General features: G+C 41.2%; 1 protein-coding gene across 1 annotated transcript; it reads left to right on the forward strand.

Annotated features, from left to right (window-relative positions):
- Positions 1–1,486: 1,486 nt before the first annotated feature.
- On the forward strand, positions 1,487–17,924 carry LOC121616080 (filamin A-interacting protein 1-like). The gene is made up of 4 exons (XM_041950706.1): positions 1,487–1,613; positions 1,779–1,949; positions 2,359–2,537; positions 15,109–17,924. Exons 1-4 carry the CDS (start codon positions 1,512–1,514, stop codon positions 17,666–17,668), a joined length of 3,012 nt encoding a protein of 1,003 aa, XP_041806640.1. The 5' UTR covers positions 1,487–1,511; the 3' UTR covers positions 17,669–17,924.
- Positions 17,925–21,596: the final 3,672 nt, after the last annotated feature.

Below are 21,596 nucleotides of genomic sequence, written 5' to 3' on the forward strand. Positions count from 1 at the left end.
TGCACACACTCTGGAGAGCCTCAGCCTCTCTGAGCTGATAGTTTAGATACAACACAGAAACCACACAAAACCCAAGGCCATGAATGTGCTTTTAGTCACTGTGAAACCTCCAGCAGACTCTCTGTATTTCTAGCATGGACCTGGAGAGTCGATGCTCATGGCCAGTTAGCTCTGACTACCTGCACTGCAACACAGAGCAGTGGTCGATCTGTCACACTGTCTGTAAGTCTTTCTGGTCAGTGTCTCATTATCGCCCATGATGCACTGCCATTTCTTTGCATGTAGCACTGGTGCCAAAGAGTTTGAAATTTTTTAGCACAGGCCACGAAATTGTAGCACAGGTATAAATCGTCTGTTACTGTCTCTAAAAACAACCACAGGTAGTGCAGTTCATCTCAACAGGCATGTGACTGGCGAAGGACATGACTGTTGCATACAGGGCACCATCCAAACCTTAACGATCATGCATACTTGATCATACAGTATTTGTGAGGTCTTTTTTTGTATTCGTGATTCACGCATGACATGGGAAGCGGTCTAACAGCTAAAAACTAGAATCCAAAAGATTTCTTTGTTCTTGAAAATAGTGACAGATTGAAGCCATGGTCTGTGAGCAGCCATCACTTAATAAAAAGACTCATTATTAGAGGCTCGTCTCCTGGAATCATTTCTGATCTGATACTATATTAAGCTAACTTATAACTTTATTATTTAAGTGACATATCAGTAAAATGCTGAAAATGATATCAATCATCATCAATCTTTTTAGACATTTTTATTGGATTAGAGTTAGATTTGTATTGTTCAGCTCTCTTGTCTAAACATGCAGTCCCGAGCCAATTCCCTAGTGTTTTTATGGTCAGTTGTGCAAAACTGTAACATTAATTTATCAGAATATTTAATATGCTACAACCCTGCTGATACATTGGATATATTATTTTTTTTGTTTTTCATCATGTGTGACTTAACATGTGAATATTCACTAAATATGCAATCACAAAGAAATGTGATCTTTTATCTTTTTTTAGTGTTTGTTGTAAGGCTAGGAATTGTGGGAATTGGTGTTGGATATATGGACTCTATACGGCAGAGACATGACTTTGAATCATGTGACACACGGCAACCAAGTAGAAAAGGTGGTTTTGTAGCACATGCATATATGTCGCACTGTACAGCCCGACTATGCAGCCATGAGGCCATGCCCCTTACAGTGTGTAGTCCTCACATGAATATGTTAAATCAGCTGGGATGGAGAGAGCTAGCAGAATTTTTGACTGTAGTAACTTTTTCACCTCTTTGATAGAAGCTCATATGTCTCTTTGAGCCCATGTTCAGCTGCCACCTCCGATCATTTCTCATTCTCTAGTTCCTCCTATGGACTTAAAGCCATGCAACCACTTAGTAAAAGTGGCACAGTGCTCTCTTGGAATCAAGATGATCTAGAGAAATACAAATCACAGACTCCCTTCCGCCCCATCCAGGCCCCAAAAATCACTACTCAGAAGGCCAACATGCGAGACGAGAGACAGAGGCGGCACGGCCGACGCACAAGAGAAGACCTGTCCCGTGACGACTTGTTGTTTCTGCTAAGTATTCTGGAGGGGGAGCTACAGGTAGGATTATTTGTTCACATGCTGCATACACATTCATCCTGTAGCTGAAACCATCTCGCGTGAAACTCAAAAGTCACATAACTAAAGTCACAACTGCACTATGACTGCGACTGCAGCTATACTGAAGTTAAACCCGGCGTTCTCCTGCACTGTTTGTCCCACTAGGCCAGGGATGAGGTAATTGTTGTGTTGAAATCGGAGAAGACAGACTCAGCTCTACTGGGGGCCCAATATGGTTTCAGCGGACCGGAGAAGGTGCTGCGTGCCCTGCAGAGAGACTCCCTCCAGGCCCAGCAGTACCACCTGCAGGATGTGTACAAAAAACCAATTGCTGAGGTACCAAGAGCCAATAGTAAGAAACTAGACACCATATGGAGCGGATAATCAAATTTAATGAGGTGAATGCATTACTGTCTGACATAAGAGGTGAATGCATTACTGTCTGCGTTATTGCACAGATTTGTTGTTGTTGTTATTTGTTATGCATGTGCTCGATCTGTTCTTCTGCAATGACTATAAACCTGTAAATTGAAGGGTTGCTGAGGATTATCTTAAGCAACCAGTGCATTGCTCAAAAAAATTGCATTACTGTGTAACAAAAAATAAGTCTTAAATCTAAAAATTTACAATTAATTGACATATTATGTAGGTGTTCTCACACTGGGAGACCCTTCCACAAGTCAAGGTCCACTGTCACCTTTCTCTTTACAGCTCACTGTGTTGTTTTTTTCCCCTTCTCCCTCAGCTAAACCACATGGTGGAGACCCAGAAGCGCTCATCTGAACGGATGCTGGAGCAGCTCCTGGAGGTGTCCTGCTCTCACAGCGGCGCCCTACGCAGGCTAGAGGAGCAAGAGAAGAGCCACAGGGCTTTTATCCATAAGAGCAACTGCCTTACCACTCTACTGGAGCAGGACAGAGAGAGGTTGGTGCACCAAACCCTAGAGGTTCAAAAGAATGCCTGACAAAAGACAACGCTGATATTTTATAGTTACCACTGAACTGGTAGCCTATGTTGAAGCTAGACTTTTACAAATGGCCATGCCTTTCAGAATCCCTCCTGATGTAAATAGATGAGGATTTACAGCCGGTGCAGAGGAGGCTAAGGGATTAAAGTATTCCGGCACACCAGAACAAACCAGATCGGAGCTCTGTGATGTACACTTGTGCAGGCTTAGATTCTTTTCGTCTACGTTGGCCTGTAATGCTCTTCATGGCTGAGTGAAAGAGCAAAGGCGCTGTTGGCTGCTGCATTTCTACCACCCCAGTGCATGTGACCTCAAGACTGTACTTAGAGTTACACCACTCAGACACAGTCCATTACATCCTGGACTTGGTTAGACCTTGCGGCCAGCCTGGCTCTGTTCACTCTCCCTTGTAAACACATAAACATGCAGTCGCATGCAATTACATGTACAGTCTAAATTGGCACCCTACTGCCCAATTCAACAGTCCCATACAGAACAGGATGAATCCTTCTACTAAACTAAGTAAATGGGCTGAGGGTTTGCTAGCGGGTAGAAAGATTCCCTTCCCAAATGGAGAACATATTTAGATGTGGCCTATGGGTATAGCTAGGTCTAACATGACAGTGGTCACTGGTTCTCCTATGCAATTTGAGGCCCACAACGGGGCTGTTGTGTTGAAGTCCCTGGTTGTCTCGGCTCATGTACCATCCGAGTCCACTCTGTAATCTAGCTGTGTAGAGACTGGCCCCGCACTGGGCTTGCAGCCTTGGGAGGAGACTACTTGTCTGCATCTGTGTGCCAAAATGAAAACGCTTTACTGATCCACCACAGGCACACACGCAATTAAAGACCAAAAATAGTCATGCCAGCAGAGTGATTAAGTTTACTAGAATTCTGTCTATTCAAATACAATGTGGAAACCTTAAACATGCACACATGAAGGCTTTGTGGTTCATCTTGGCCTAATGATGATTAATACATGAGTAGACAGCATGTCTGTGGTGCAGTGTGAACCCTGTGTGGCTCAAACATTTCTGACTGCTCGAACATTGAGGATTTTCATCTCACCGCCTTCCCCTCTTTATGAATTCCTTTTAAGAATATGCATCTTCCAAAAAAAAAACTAACAAAAAGAACAACACTTCTAACATTGACTGAAGTACGCGCTGACAGCATGATGAAATAGTATCACTACAATGTTAAGTTGCACCGTCTGGGATGTCAACAGGTGTTTGTCTCAGACCAAAGTCACTTCATGCTACTCAACTTTTATTCTTCTCTCATCTTTCCTTTGGTGACCTCTTATCTGAGGCTGAAACAATTAGATGATTAATCGATTAGTAGATCATCAAACCATTACTCTACTACTATTTTGTTAAACAATGAACTGTTTTAGTCATTTTTACGACAGAAAAGGCAAACACTACCTAGCCTTGACTTCTCAACTTTGAACATTTGCTGCTTTTCTTTGTCTTGGGCCTAGCCTTGGGCTTTTGAAAATTCGGAATTAACTGGGAAAATAACCAGCAGATTAATAGATGCTGAAAAGAATAGTTGAAGCTCTACTCCTATTCCTTAAAACCCAATAAATGGCCTGTTCCTTATTGCACATTCACAATCAATCCATCATTCCACACATCAATGCTCTTTTGCCTGTAGACATTTAAATTTGTTCGAAGGAACACTTGAAAAATAGTTTCTATTCCTCTTCTTTGTTTTTCCAACTGCGCTTCAGCTTCTTTGAGCTTGGCACAAATAGGTTTGAGCTGAGTCAATGCTTGCATTTATCCACAGGGTAAACAACACAAGGCACATGGCGATACGCCTGTCCCTTTCATCTCTCTCTCCATTCTGTCCTCCTTACATCTTGCTCTGCAGTAGCCTAAATATTTAACTGAAAGAATTTCCACTCCTACTCCAAATCCTCTTCAACTATCTTTCAATCTCCCTCCCCGTTTCTTTTCAAAGCATATGCTTCGAGCCAAGAGAACCACTCAGCCTGGCTTAAAATCACCAACCCGCTCTCTTTTTCATTTTCCTGAGAAAGTAGCTCCACAAGGTGCCATGTGCAGAGCAGATGACCTGTTTCACTGTGAACTATACGGTAAATTCCAGTCACGGCATATAATCACTTTATGCCATAGTATGATCCCTGTTGCGTGTCAGAGGATGATTACATCTGCACATCACAATGCAGCAATCTGGTTGTTCCAACCTCAGCTATCAGAACATGCTTTAACTCTCTGTGTGTTTCCTACGGTCTGTCGCTGGGCTGGCAGCATCTCAGCATTAACCACACACACATGTTCAACACACAAAAGACATCCATACTCTCATCTAGTTCTGAATCACAAACTTCACAGGCTCCATTCTGCACTTCTAAAGTCCATCCTGATTCCACTCGAACACATGTGGCCTTCTCATCAATACATAAAGTGCTCCAGATATAGGAAAGGAATGCAGATCATTTACAAAATATTATTTAAAAAGACAAAGAGTCTACAGCCATGCCAGCAGCTCTGTGAGGCTATGGTTAGACATAGCAGTGCTTTGGGTTCAATGCTAAAGTCAGCTGACAAGCTAAAGTTTGCTGACCCAAAGTACGTATAACGCTGACCATGTTCGTCATCTCAGTTTCATGTGTTAGCGTGTGGACGTTTGTTTAATAGCACTAAACACAAAGCACACCGGAGGCTGATAGAATGTCATTAGTTTTGCAATTATGCAGTCATAAACCAAAGTTTTAGACAAATTAATTTTTTGATCTGTGGATCACAAAAGTTATTACAATTCATCCTGAAAGAAACATGAACATCTTTACCAATTTTCACATTAATCCATTTCAGGGGACATCATCATCATTACAACTTATCTATTGCAGGCCATAAATGAATGCACAAAATTTCATGGCATCTGATCAAACAGTGGTAGAGACATCCACCTGCTGAAGGTGTTCAGGAAAAAGTCAAGCTATCATAAAAGTCAGTAGGATTTCTCTTCTGGGGACCACGAATGGTGGTAAAAAAATTAACACAAATCCATCAAATGGAGTAACTGCTCCATACAAGCACACTGCTAGCATGGCTAACAACCAGTCAATGAAAGATACAAAAAAAAAAAAAAAAACCCTCTCTGGCTAAACATGGTGGAGGAAGCGTTTTGTAGACTTTGCTCAAAGGAAAAGGATAAAGTAAACTTGGCTGTGCCGTGGTGGAAACCCACAGCTGTTCTGTCCATCCCTCACACTCAAATCCACCATCTGCCGGCTCAGCCAATAACGTGTCAGAAGAAGATGTGCATAAATTACCATAGGAGTCTGGCCGTGCATCACTTCAGAGCAGAACCGCTGTTCTGATTGCAAGCTGTTGGGCCCATTTATTAGCTATACCAAGCATATGAGGTCAGTTTAGTCATTCCTTCAAATTTATTAAACATGCTGATAAATGAAGAGAAGAAAGCCAGGACAGAGTGTGTGAACAGCTGCTTCTTTTTTGCATTTTCAATATGCCTTTTCTATGACCCTATACAGCTGTGCTAAGTACAACTGGAGGATTTGTCAAAGGCAGAAGCTAAAAAGAAATCAATATCTCTAAATTACATCCCTGAATGAAAATAGGAGCAATGACAAGAGTGCTTCTCTCATATATGGGGCATATTACATTTTGGCAATGTTTGAGGGTTTTTTCTTGGAAATGCCTTTGAGGGATCGGATCATGCTTGTAATTGAGGACAGGCAATGCAATGCCAACGGGACCTTGTGAACTCTGGTTTGGGAGTTGGTCTGTGGATAGGATATACAAGGAATGAGGCGGATTTCTCTCTCACATTCCACAGCCAGAGAAATGTCTCATCTTACTGAGACTTTATCTGACAAAAGAGTCTTTAGGTTCAAAGCTGAATAACTAAGCTAAGTTGATTTACTGACCACACCCTCATGTGATCTGCAGCTACCATTAAGAGTGGAGTGTCACTGCTTTTATACTGTGGCAGGAAGATTTGGAAAGGATTTTAACAGTTTCCATTCACTTCCAGCACAAACAAAACAGCCTACCACGGCCAAAAAGCTGTTTGAAAGAGCAGAATTGTAGAAATGTCCTTCACCTGCAAAATTATTCTGAAATAAATGCAACTCTGCCCTTCTTCATTTAATTTGTATATTCATTTAAAGACCATAATTGAGTTCAGATGCACTTCTACCATGAATATTACATCAATAACCACTTCTTAACCAAAACATTTTGTAAAAATTAAGTAATTTGCTTATGTACTTGAAAAACTGCTCAGTAACCAAAGTATTTGCGACTACTGTGAGGACTGTAGTGTTTCCATGTTTTAAAATCCCCTTTAAAAAATGCAGTAGAGATTATTGTATATAATCTATACTGTAATCTGTCAACACCATTATAAAGTTTGACTATGAAAATGAGAAATGTCTTGTGATGACTGCTCATCATGTACTAGCCATGGTAAAGGATGACCAGCAAAACTTTCACATTTTCATATTCAGGACGCTAAATGGACTCGGTTTTTAACCCCTTTTTCCATTTATGAAATCAAATACAATTTTCATAAAATCTAGGACACACACTGAAATGAACAAAACTCTCCATAAAAATGAAGCTCTTTATTTAGCCAAGGAAATGAAAATATAAATTGGGTATACAACCACAATTCCAAAAAAGTTGTGTAAAGCATAAACAGAAAGCAATTGCTTGCAAACAAACTGTGACAGTTTGTGTTCCTTCTCCATTTCATGGTTTCTAATACTGGGAGGAGTCTGGTGGGTGCAGGAAAACCGAATGATACACAAGCTTCATCGGGTCACTCAGATAATCTGTAAAACATGGCAGATTAAGTGTTACTTACATTATAGTGTCATGTTTTATCAGGGCCAACCATGTGTAACTGCAGATAAATTGGTCTTGAATGAAGCATGTAGGCATGTGGTGATCACAGTACTAATGTGATGGTGATGACAGTATGATAAGAGGACACTAAAATGACACTTAATTTCATAAAGTGACTAATGCAGTGATCCACCTACTGTATTAATGTACAATGGGGAGTATTCAACACTTTTCTTACATAAAATTGAGTCCAGACATTAATATTGACTCAGTTAAACTAAACAGATAAGGAAATTGCAACATTCCATAAAAAAAGTTATGTGCAATAAAATGGAATGACACACAAAAACTTTTGTCACCAAGAAAGTACTGAACATACTGAAATATATTTGGTGGTGGAGAAGTGTTTGTTTGCAATGACAGCTTCAAGATGCTTCCTGTACGAAGAAACTAATCTCTCACAGAGTTCAGGTTGGATATAGACACATTCCTCCACACAGTCTTTAAATCTTGAAGATTCTGAGGTACCCGCTTGATCTTCAATTCCTCCCACAAATCTTCTACAGAGTTTAAGTCTGATGATTGAATGGGCCATTCCAGCAACTTCATTTTCTTCCCCTGGAACCGACTGGCATTTCATCCTTATCATTCTGTTGGATGGCAACAGATGCTTCTCAAGTTTCCCAGTAAATGGCTCCATTCATCTTCCCTTCGATAACTTGGATTCTGCCAGTACCATGAGAAGAGAAAGGGCAACACACCATGATGCGTCTTCTCAATTCCATGTAAATAGCTGCATTGGAAATACAGTATGTTTCATGAAAAAACATCCACTGCAATTCTTGAATCTTGCTTGTTAGAGTGAAACACATATACAATTTGTAAGTGATCGGACTACGGTTACCGACATTAACATTGACAATGACATTTTTCCTTCTGTTATTTGCTCTCTATAATAATCACTTCCACTGTTGATGTAGCCTGATAAAAGTATTGTGACATTTGGGAAGTTCCTTATAGCATATTTATTTTAGTATTTATGGTAATTCATACACACACACACACACACACACACACACACACACACACACACACACACACACACACACACACACACACACACACACACACACACACACACACATTCTGTGTTTCTGCAACCATTCTCAGTAATTGCACCAATCATGCTTTTTATCTAGAACCATAGGATTCACCATAGGACAGTGGTAGGCCTCAGTGGTGATGGATCACATCCACATCACACATCACTGAAGACTGTCCTAGAGAGAAGGAATGCCATTGAGTCTGGAATAACATTTATGTACACCAAACAATATGACATAAGTAAAATACCTGGCAATGTTACATTATAAGTGCAACTGCTAATGGCTGCAATAGTTAATTGTTAAAACTTTATCAAAAGTAGCCCTCATATGTCAGACTACAAACCTATACTACTGGTATACTACTACTCCTACTCCTAAGTCCTCCACTGTCCTGGTGGTATGTTTGTGTGGTGGGACAGCCTGGTGATGTGTTGGCCTGCATGCAGGAAACAGTTACAGTAACTCCAACATCATCTCAAATGTGTAGTTATGGCAACAACTACAAACCGTGCAAAATAAGGATAACAAATAATTTTTATCATGGAGGAAGAAATTTATTACATCAAACATTTGACGTTGACCGTAACTTGTGCCATGACCAAAAGCTCTTAAATTCAGCTTATGTTCCTGGTGGAAAAAGTGACATTTTCCTAGTGAAACTCTGTGTTGTGTGTTGCAGTACTAACACTAATACATTGCAGTAACACTAAGTGTATGTGTGAGTCAGAATGGTCTTATTTGTCTCAGCCTGACTTTACACACACTGTCCATTGTGCCACTACAGCTTTCAGCTATGAGCAAGTTAGCGGCTAACAAGCTAACCTGAAAAAATTAACAGTAAAGCCACTTTAAAAAAATGGTAAAACTTACAGGTTCCAAGTTTAAAGTTGTATCGATCCATCCTTGAGCTTCAGTTCTGAAGTGAACCCTGCTTTGTACTAGATCTCATTGAGAATCCATTTCGCCTGACGTTGTGGCTTCTTCGCACTGACTGAGTCATGACGCTGGCGGTGAAAAAATGAGCTATGTGTTTCCGGTTACGCAGAGGACATCAGTTGAGTAGGTGGTCCTTCAATGTGGCTCAAGACAAATTCACGTTTGTGATCATATGCAGACATGCATCGGATCTCAATGTGTCCTCAATGCATCTTGGGTGCATTCCCACCTAGACCTGTCCATTTGTGATTGGATCACCCAAGAGGCAAGCAATTAATAGTAGGTGTAAATAGGGTCCTAATAGCCTGAGGGTGGAAGCTCTTACTGAGCCTCTCAGAGTGGCCTGGTGTATCCCAGCATTGACTAAAAGTTGTGTTATACAGATGTGATGAACCGAGGTGAGATAACGCTTTGTTGTGTGCAGCTTCTAAAACCTAACTAGGAGCTGACTTCCTGCACATCCCACAAACTAAAACTGTTGCGTAAAAACAATATAACCCGTCCTGAGGGTAGCCTTACCATTGGTGTTGGGAGTAACACATTACAAAAGCAGCTAACAACAATATCAACCCTTTACTAATATTCAATAGAGGGAACAAGAACCTGAGCACATTGTAATTCAAAACAGCTGCTGTCAAGACACGTACCAGTTCTTTCAGCTAAGGTGTGTGAGGTGTGTGTGTGTGTGTGTGTGTGTGTGTGTGTGTGTGTGTGTCCGGAGAGCAGCACTGTCTGCTCCATCTAGGTTGCAAATATGTAGATAATTTATCCAGTGCCTTTATATTGGGCATCAACCTAGTATTTAGGTGCGCACTGTCAAAACATTTAAGCATAAATAAACACTACAGGTTACACCCGGGGGAAAGCTGCATAGATTAAAAGACAGCATATCCGCTGTGCAAGACACTAGAGTAGGAAAAGCTGATAAAGATTGTTAGCAAAACCCCTGCCGAAACCAATCATACGGTACACTGACATTGACACAAAGACCACTTTATGCTGAGGCTATAGTAGATAGTGTTATTGTTACGAAACATAATCATAACATACAACGGTAGTCATACCACTGTAGTTATTTGGTGAAAGTAACACAAAAGTACTGTAATCAATAGCGTATTACTCAACAGACAGTAACATATCTTATGAAATGGCAGTATGTAGCAATGTATTACATTTTGACAGTAACCTGCCAAAGACCGCTTACCATAATAACAGCTAAGTGCATTCAACATCAAGTAATCACCACTAGAAAGGAAAAACAAGTCAAGATGAAATGCTATCAACCACACAGTGAACTTTGCCTTTGCCTTTGAAACAGGCAGTCGCCATTATAATTGATCAATTAAGCGATTAAAGAGAGTGCCAACAAGGCGCAGAATACACACATTACATCACCAAGTTACATAACTGCCGTGGTGAGTAACTCCATATATCAAGGCTGTATAGTCCTTAAAGAGAATAATTCATGTGTTAAGATGAGAACACAGTTTGGGGTATGCTGCAGACCTACTCTCTACTTTTGACTACATTGTTGGCTCACTAAACTGATAGATAAAATGTTTTGCAATAAAAACAAAGGTGTCAAAGTGATACCTGATCAAGAGATTGATTGACATTGCTAACACACTTATAAACAGTGTGATTGTTCCTCGTCCTCTGCCTGTATCTAAGAAGTCCACAGAAATTAATATGGTCTGTCTTTTTGCTGCACAAATATACTGCACTGTCTCACAAGTTTTCATAGATTTCTTTAAGGATATGAACAATATTCATGGTTGGTGTAAAAATGCTTGAGAAAGGTTTAAAGGTATAAGAACCGGACACCTGCCAAAGGCATCTCCTAACAGAAATAGGGGGTAGCATATCACCAAATAACTGCTAACTGCTGCTCACTATACTCTTTGCTGTAATTATCTTTGGCTGTAGCTACCAGCTGCTATTTGCTAGTTAGCTCAGTTATCTATGCAGCTAGTGGCACTATTACTTGACCGAGAGCTTGGAGCACCTGAGGATTGTTGCTGTTTACACTGCAGGCAAGGGAACCGCCTCGGCAGCCTCCCAGTAAACACAGCCAAATCTGGACAGAACACAGCCTCTGAGACCTAAGGAGGCCAGTTCGATGACAGGGAAAATAGTGCCGAGGTGATTTACAGCAGCTCCAAGCAGAACTCTGACTCTGGGGATGCAGAAGACGCGGCAGAGGGGTACAGGAGAGCCATGAAGCAAGAGGGGTGGGAAAGAAATGTTGGGCATCAGTAGCGTGTGGAGCCAGACTATTTTCACATCCAACTTGGAGAATCAAACAAGAGTTAGTTATTGTTGGAACAGCGGAAGGACAACCAAGACGGGTTTTTTTTGGTTTTCGTTGCGTTCGAATTAAGCGTGTTTTATGATTAGTTACCTTGGCAATCAAGCTTGTCTTAGTTCAATAAAAGACAGAAACTTGAATTCAGAGAGTGTACGGTGTGAGAATATTTCCTTTCTTGAAAGTTGAGAAGGAAGATATTAGAGTTTATTTTGTTAATTTATTAGACTACAAAAGCTAGGAGCGCTTGTGAAACACAGCAAACCCACATACATCTCCCAGCTGAAGCTATAATATTGGAATATTGCCTCTTGAGGTACAAAGGGCGGGCCAGGGCCAGCTGGTTATCACGCTATTCTTCAGTAGATATCTCTGCAACACAATACATGGATATCTTTGACGTACTATCAGAACTGTTACTTCTTCACATTCTGTTGATAATGATTTTTTGAACATTTTTAACTAAAATTCTGGCCATATCTTACACACTGTACCTTTAAGTGTGTCCTTTAGGCTGTAAATTCTTGTGCGATGACGACATGACACAGGGGAAACAGTTCTGCTTTAATTGAGGACTAGATGGGTTTGCATGACAGAAAGAAATACCACCAGAGGTATATTTCCCGAGTGAAAGCTGGAACTAGGAGCCATAGTGCCAGTAAGTGTTCCCGGAAGGGAACATGCATCATACACACAAGTCCTACATGTTTGCTTTCTCATCTGGAATAGCACTATCATCTAGCCAGGCAAAATATCATTTATTTTTCCATTATGATTTTTGTCATTCTTGTTGTGACAGATGAGGCTAGCAGTGAGAATAATGAGAGTATAATCTGTCATCCCTCCCTGCTCCACTGAGCACATAGATTTGACTTGAGTAATACCATAAGAGAACACAGCGATACAGAGGAAATTGATGACGGCAAGAGAAAAAAAAATGCAACAGGGACCTAAAAGCAAGAAGATAAGGTGAGGAACAAAATGATAGAAAAAGATAGACAGGCAGCGTAGGGGGCAGAGAGAGAGAGCGCAAGAGAGACATATGGATGTAATTGAGGGCCAATGAACTGATGATGTCATCTCACAGTCAGGTTATCAGGCCCCAGGCAAAGCAGCTACAACACACAAAACATGCCTCCCCTCTTAAAACATATGGGAACATGCACATACACATAACATATAATACAATATGCATGCTTCTAGATGAACTACAATTCCTAGAACATGCCAAGTGAAGCCCAGCGGTTACACTGCATGGTTAACATGTTTGCTGAGGCTAATCCTGCAAACTGAGAGTATTAGCCTTTCCAGTTTGAATTGTGATTGAAGCTTTAGTTTTCTACACACACACACACACACACACACACACACACACACACACACACACACACACACACACACACACACACACACACACACACACACACACACACACACACACACACACACACACACACTCTCTCTCTCTCTGTCCTTCCCATTAGCCTCTTTGGCACGGCTACACAATGACCTCATCGGGAATGGGCTAAACTCCAGTAACAACACGCACATAGACACACAATTGTGCGCACACACTCACTCACTCACTGACTCTCACACGTACGCGCGCACACACACACACAGCAGTAGAGCCTGTACAGTCCCATATAAGGACTTGCTGATGATGTAATGGGCGCCACTGACTGTGAGTGAGAGTCAGTGTGCAGAGCACTTCTCATAATGTTTGGTTTTCCGGATGGAATGTCCACATCACTGGGATCTCCGGGAAAGGCAGAGGTGAAAGAGTAGAGACAATCTATTCTCTGAGGATTTTAAAGGACTGAGGCCAACAACAGAGTACAGGTAGGAACAGTCAAAAGACTTGTGAACAAGGGAAAGATATAATGTGTATTTAGTAACGTTCACTTAAAAGCTTCTTTTTCAACTGCAAAACGAGGTTACGGGCAAAGTAAGTAGAGGCCAGTTCAGCAGAGGTTTAACAGAGAGAATGCTTTACAATGCCAAGTTGATCTCAAACAGCAAAAGTGAGAACTTCAAAGAGTATCTAAGTTGTACATTTAAAGAAAGTAAATTAAGTTTCACTCTGAAACTTTTAAACTGAAACCTGTGGCATTTAATTTTTAAGTTTTCAGTTTTTCCAGTTTTTTGCTTTTTACCAACAATTTTGAGGTTATATAGTGTAGTCTCTTAATCTATGTATTGCAGCAATATACAATTTACATGTTCAATTTCCAGACCAGCAATCATTTCAATTTGGAAAGTTGGGTGGGTAGGTTTAATGAAGTATTTGTGAATTAAACCACCCACCCACACATATACACATTATAGCTGTGTGATATGTCTCTTAATAGCAAAGGTACAGACTATATATATACACACAGCCTGTACTTTTTACCTTTAACACAGTCTTAGCTGCCCTAAAGATCTCCTCCACAAATCAATAGCAACTCTCCACATTCAATTTTTTAAATAAAAAAAAAGAATTGAGAACATTGAGAACGTTTTCAACATGGACACATAGGAAAGCATGCATCAATAAGTTGTGAAATGACAAACATGATATGTTGACTGTGAACATAAATGCAAGTAGACCTAAATGCCTTGATTCCAAATAGTAAAAATCATCGGTGAGAGATCACTCTGAAGTGCGCCTACTTGCAATGACACATGACACTAAATGTACGATGCGCATTAAATGCATTTGTACATTGCTAGTGCGCATTTAGAGAAATGTGAGGAATGACAGCACTTGGTAAATGTAGCCCGTCTGTAATTACTTATGGAACCGGGGGGAATTCCTGCCTCTCCTAGCTGGAAATAGGGTAGCATTCTATGTGCACAGAAGGAGGGTGACTGGGTGCAGTTTTGAGGGTACTCAAGGATAGAGGAACTTCTTAATTAACAAACATTCCCTGCCAAGGGACCATCTGCCATGATAGTAAAAACATCCTACAGAATGTATGCTGCCTGGAGAAAAGTGCACAACAACATGAAATACATGGGCATGTCTGCATGTTTTAACAGGTTTACAGGTAGGCACACACACAAATTAGACACATATACACATAGACAGATGGACAAAAGAGAAAAGAAAAATATTCCTAGCTTCTCTACAGGTTTTATTATGGAGGAAATTGTGATTTAAATTCTTGTGAAAATTAAAAATGTTTATACTGGGAATACACAACTATTATTGATGTTTACAAGTTGTGGCCAAGACGTAAAGCAAAAGCATAAAAAAGTGGCCTTGGAGGCTGAAATAAGAGTCAGTTACACAATAAAACCAAACCACAACATCCTGTCTGACATTAGTATCGTGTTTCTTTCTCTATAGACTCAAGCTCCTGATTGTGAAGGAGAGAGAATACCAGGAGATAAAGGAGAAGAAAAGTGAAAGAGAAGTATCAAGTCTAAAGGATGAACTCTCCAAGCTGAAGGTTTTTGCACTGCTGGTTGTGAAGGAGCAACAGCATCTGGGCGAACTGCTGCAGGAACAGAGGTGTCGTGTCAAAGAACTGACCGCCATCACTGACCACATAAAGCAGGAGGTCAGTGCTGCTTACCCAAGTGCAAAACAAGAGGAGCTCAAATCCCTGCATCTGGAGGTGGAGCGCCATCACCAAGTTTCCATCCTCAACCAAAGCCAGAACACCATGACAGCCCCGAGTCTGCTTTCAGAGGTTGAGGTACTGAGGAGAAGGGTTGTGGAAATGGAGGGAAAGGACGAGGAGCTGCTACGCATGTGGGACCAGTGTCGAGACCTGGACCGCAGACTAGCACGGGAGACCAGCCACTGCCGTAGCTTGAGAGTTGAGGTGGATAAACTCAATGGCAGAATTAGTGAATTGGACCGGATAGAGGAGGCATTAGGTAAGAGCAGACAGGACTGTAGTATTCTGAAGAGCAGCTTGGAGCGAGAGAGAGAGCTTAGCAAGCTGCTGTCTGGTGAGCTTGACACTCTGAAAGCTAGGGTAAGAGAGCAAGAGGCCACTAAAAGCCAACTGGAAAAGAGTGAGGCGCTGATTAGACAGGACCTGGCCAAGCTTAGGTCACTGACTGTAGCTTTGGTGGAGGACAGAAAGACCATGGCCGAGAGGCTCCGGCAAGCTGAGGAAAAAATCAGCAAGAAGGAGGGCACAAGTAATGAGCAAAGCAATTTGGTAACAATGACAGAAAGGCTGAGAGACGAGAGGCAGCAGACACTGAAGTCTAAGGCAGATTTAGAGGAACGGATTAAGAGCATAGCAAAGGAAAAAGATGAGCTCCAAAACCGACTACAAATAGAGGTGGAGAGGAACAGAGAGCTGCAGAGTAAAATAAGTACAATGAAAAAAAGGTTACAGGTCTTGGAAAACAGGAAAGAAAAAGAGGACAAGTACACACACAGCTCTTTCGCAAACAACCCTAACCATCACTGCCAAACGGAGGACAACAAAGTCAAAGAATTGACCCAGGAGCTAGATAGGCTGAGAAAGACACTACAAGACAAGGAGATGTTGGAGGGAGAACTGATGAAGGTGGAAGAGGACTTTGAGTCCCTGGAAAAGAGGTTTAAGGATGAACAGAAGCGGTCCCAGACTCTAAAAGACGAGTTAGAGGTGGCAAAGAGGGAGCTTTCCAGGTATGACCAGGCAGAGAAGCAGGAGGTCAACCAAGAACACCTTCTCCTTTGCCGTCTTCAGAAGGAGCAGGTTAAGTCCAGACTATTAGGCAGAGAGGTAGATACCTTGAAGGAGAAACTCCAGAAGCTGATGGGAACTGAGGAGTCCATTTGCAGAGTTCAGAATGATCACTCCACGCTACAGAGAAAACTGGGCCAGCAGGAAGCCAGGAACAGAGAGCTGGCCAGAGAGATGATGGAACTGAGCAGTGAGCTAGATAGTTATAGACAAATCACTAATTTTACACCTGGTGCAAGGAGACAACACTTTTCAGACCCTCACCAGACCACCAGAGAGGTTCAAACTGAGGAGAAGGGTAGCCTGCCCCCTGATTACAACGAGAAACTAGATGGAGAATATGAGGATGAGGACCCAAACCACAATGCACAAGTCATGAACAGAAGAAGCTCTCTTGTCAACAACCTTAACAGCCTGAACAGTGCAAATAACAACATATGCCAATACAACAGCCATTCAGCCAATGGCATAGATATGCACCAAAAGGTTAATGGAGAGGTGATGATGCTAACACACACACCAGGGCAGCCCTTGCACATCAAAGTAACGCCACACCATATACTCAACACAGCCACACTCGAGATTAGCAGCCCCACTGGAGACACAGCAACATCCTACACCAGCACTGCTGTCATCCCTACAAGCGGAGCGTCCCCTAAGCAGAGAATCACCATTATCCAGAACTCAGCCATGTCTGCAGTTAATACTAAACCCCCCCCTTCAAGCCCTGACCGCACCATCTCCGTGCTTAACGGAACACCCACCTCCCGGGCGTTAAGTCCAAATTCATCACGCTCTGTGACACCTGACCACAACAACTCCCCCATTCAGATCGTAACAGTCAGGACCTGTTCTCCAGAGCCGACAGAGGTTTCTAATCAGGCTGTCTTCTGCAAGACTCCGGAGCAGCAGAACAGCTGGCAACATCAGAAGTCCAACAGCACCGACACGAGTCCCAGTATCATCACCAGAGAGGATAACAAGATCCATATCCATCTGGGGAGCCCATATATCCAGTCCGTGAATGGTATGTCCCATAGTGTCCCACAGCCTGTCGGGCCATACTATCTCCGACATGAGCAAAGGACTCAAGTGCTCGCAAATGGCTGTCATGTCAAAGGTGTTGGCAAGATAACTAGTAGCATCACTATATCCCCTGCTACCTCACCAGCTTCACATTCCTCAAATATTACAGTAAGTGGCCTTTGTGATTAGGTGAAAAATATATATTATTAACATACAGTATTATGTTCTCAGTCTCACTCCTAGATGAGACAACTAAAACAAATTTCCTCTGATGAGAACCCTGTATGTTGTATTTTGTAACAATTATCAAATAAATGCTTTGTGGTATTTGTCATAGAACAGCCTTTATAAAGCCTACTTGTTCTAGTTAGTCTGTCTCTAGACTCTCTGGTTTTAACAACCCTTTATTGAATGTATGACATGTGTGTCTAGTGACTGTACGAGATCTACGGGACCCATCATTACTAAATGTGTGGTGTGTTTCATATAATGTTTGTTTCATTAATGTTTTTTGCTGTTCATTAAAAGTGTCGTGTTGTTTTTATTTACTCACCTTGAATGCTTTTGAGAGGGGTCTGGCATCTACACAGCCAAAAGGTTGCTAGCCAATTTAAATGCAAAACAGCTGAAATCAGAAACACCAAGGCCAACTCCACACTGCACAGCATAACACATCAAGCACCTGCAAAAAATACTGGTGGACTCTTATCTCTTAATTAGCAAATTTTTTTTTGCCACAAAATGAAGTGAAGGGAGAAAACTAAGAATTACTGGGATAGAAAATGTTTATGTGTTTACTGGGTTTGATTCAAGTTGAGTCACCCACTATCTTAACCACAGCAAAATTCTTCACAACTCTCTGTAAGTGTGAAACCACCTTCAAATATTCACTGGAAAACTCAGCTCATGTTTTTCTGACACAATAAAATTCTGAACACCCAGCGCTCATGGGGCTGTTCAGGTGTTCTGCTGGTTGGACTAGTAAAAGCCTTCTCTACTGTGAGTACAAATTATAAATTAAGAATTGTAGTTAACAGACTCTTTGAGGCTGACAACTGACATACTGAGATCTACATACTCTTCATGTTTTGTATAAATCTGTTTACACATTTCCTCAGCTTTTCTTCATTTACCAACCTAAAAAAATTGGTAACCCCTTTAAAGGCACCACATGAGCAAATTGGCATGCCACTGCCGGCTGGTCAGTCCAGCTTCAGCACATCGTCTCCTGCCAGCTAAACCCAAGATTTCCAATGATGAGATAAATGATACGCAGTTTCTTGCAGCATCAGGTTACAGCAGGTTGAGTCATAAACAGCTGGGTTTATTTCCTGATTTCCTGTTTTCTTTGTGTACTGGAGTCAAAACTGGTCGGTGGTCTGAGTGTCACTTAAAAAGTAATCATGTACAAATACATGTTTGTTTAAAAAATAAAAATCAAAAACTTTCATAGCTCAAACTGCTCTGTAGTTATAGAAGGGAAAAATACCTATGTAGGATATTTAAAGGTAAAAGGGATAAAGTTGGAAATTAAAAATATGTAACAAATAATTTTTGAAACAACAATATGAGCTTGCATCACTGAATGTGAGCACACTTAAGAGGGGCAGTATAAAGAATTTATTTTTGAGGGACATATCATCTCAGTGTTTCCAACTTCCAAAACATCACACACGCATGAGGCAAAGTGATGACTTTTGCAGTATGTGGGAGCCTTCTGAAAGTTAAACAACTAATTTACAAAATTATTTGGTTATAATAATAATATGTTTGTTTTTAAATGTGAGCTATAAATACACTGAAATGACTATTATGTGCATTCAGGTCAGCCACTTCCTTTAAATAAATGAGATGCAAGATTACCATACAACCTTCATCTTAGCATTCATGGTGTCATGTCAATGCAACAAGGATCAGATTTTTTTCTTAAGGTCAACACTGCAAAATATATGGCTATATAGTGTGGCAAAAATTTACGGCTTAAGACCCAAATTGGCTAAATATCTTTAAAAGGTCTAACTAGCTGTCAAAGTTGTGATGAGTTGAGTCGTCTAAATAAGATAACAGCTGACAGTGTTGGGGGATGCCATATAGCTTCCCATGGTAGGAGAGGCTGGCAGAGAGCCGACGTAGCAGGTATATGACAACAAATATGGAGAAACATTAACCGGTAACCACACCCATTTCACTGGTCAGCAAGGTGGAAACCAGATGAGACATTTGATGACAGTTGGGGGTAGACTATAGGGTGACAAAAGCCCAACGAGAATCTCTGCCATTAGTGTGAGTGTTAAGCCACAAGATGCAGCACCATAAAAGTTACAATGCTACTCGTGAATCTCCTGCTCATTCTTAAGACTTCAATGTCAGTCCAAGGCTCTATCAGACTTCAACTCCTTTTCTGTCATGTCAGTTTTCAGTCAGCCACACACCTTTTCTGTCAAGCATGTCTGTGATACAATGTGAGTAAGGAATGGATGTCAGTCGGGGGGGGAAGGAGCCAACCAAGAAAAACAAAGAGTTGCATGCATTTTCAGATTTCCTCTGCATGGTGAATCGGTGAACACAACTAGCTGGAGCTTGGTATGGTGCTTTTATATGATTTTTATTATTCATTTATTTAGTTTTACAAAAGGGCCAGATTTAAGAAATAATGCTGTCAAAACATTCATATGGTGGAAATGCATGTGATCACAGTTCATTACACCATAGTGTGACTAAAGCATCTATACCAGGCTGGTGGTAAAAGCCATATGATCCACTTTCAAAAGAATAACACTATGACACCATCTGCTTGACAAAAAAAGTGAATAAATCTGCAGGCGGGACCATCAGGTGAACAACTCCTCACAGATAGTTATGCCTCTTGTCTCAAATTAGATTCCTCTGGAGTCACTGAAGAAGCCTGCCCATCAAGGATTCCCAAGACGAACAGAGTAACTAATAGAAGCAACTCTCAATACAGGACAGAGAAATGGAAAACCGGCCTCAGTGCATACAGGGAAGACAGTGACTCTGAAAAGGCCCAACAGACCTGCAGCTACAACATGTTAGCACTGCAGCACAAAGAGATTCCATAATAAAAATATACAACACATATTAAAGATTTGTGATTGTTATGCAGATGTTGAGGGAGTATCAGGAGGATTATGCAACAAAAAAATGGAACAAGCACTAATAAATGCCAAATGGAATTAATAAATATATATATACACATCTATCATTAGTATTTGTCACACAAACAACTGACTCAGTGCAAGTGAAAAATGAAGCGTCTGGAGTAAAAATACATGACTCCACAATATTAAAGGAAGTGTTGTAAAGGAAGCTAAACAGTTTGTTTCAACAGGTAATGTGGGAACTTTTGTCATGCACAGGAGGAACCATATCATCATTAAAACTGAGAATTTGTAAGGGACAGTAAAAGTAACACAGAGGCTGTATCATTATTATACATATGGCTTAGTGTGGTTGGGGCCAGTAGGAATAAATTAAATGATTGCAAAACATAATGCATTAATCAGAATGTGTGAACTTTCACTTTACCCTTGTGCATAAACGAGCCCAAGTGCTGAGATTTGTGCACGTGTTTGTGTGAGCGAGACAGAGAAAGAAGAGGACAGAGAGGGAATATGTCTAACGCAAAGTCTGAATAAGATAAGTAAAAACGTTTCAGATTAATCTCTCCTGAAAATACACTTTAATCTCATTCTGCTCGGCAACGCAGCAACACTTCGCTGTCCAAAGCGATCAGGTTAATAATCCTTGAAGGACATGACTGCCCTCTATTGGTATGCACGGTGCATGAGGCCATGCGAGGGATAGCCGCAGGGAAACTTGCTGTTCATGCATAACGTTATAGATGAGGATGGGCATGGCACAATGAATGCACAAAGTTATGAGGAGCAGAGAGCTTAATTGTGAGGTTCACGGGAAGGCACGGGGCTTGGCAGACAACGTTAGGGACTCAAAACAGTGAACAGAAATACTTTCTCTGATGACCCATAAACAGACACACTCTCTGCTCCACATACACACACACACGTGTTTACACGCCTTCTGTTCGTAAACCCGTGTGCTACCGATGCTAACTTTCCACGACCTTACAAATCAGAGG

The sequence above is a fragment of the Chelmon rostratus genome, chromosome 13 (assembly GCF_017976325.1).
Source record: "Chelmon rostratus isolate fCheRos1 chromosome 13, fCheRos1.pri, whole genome shotgun sequence".
NCBI classification, from domain to species: Eukaryota; Metazoa; Chordata; class Actinopteri; order Chaetodontiformes; family Chaetodontidae; genus Chelmon; species Chelmon rostratus.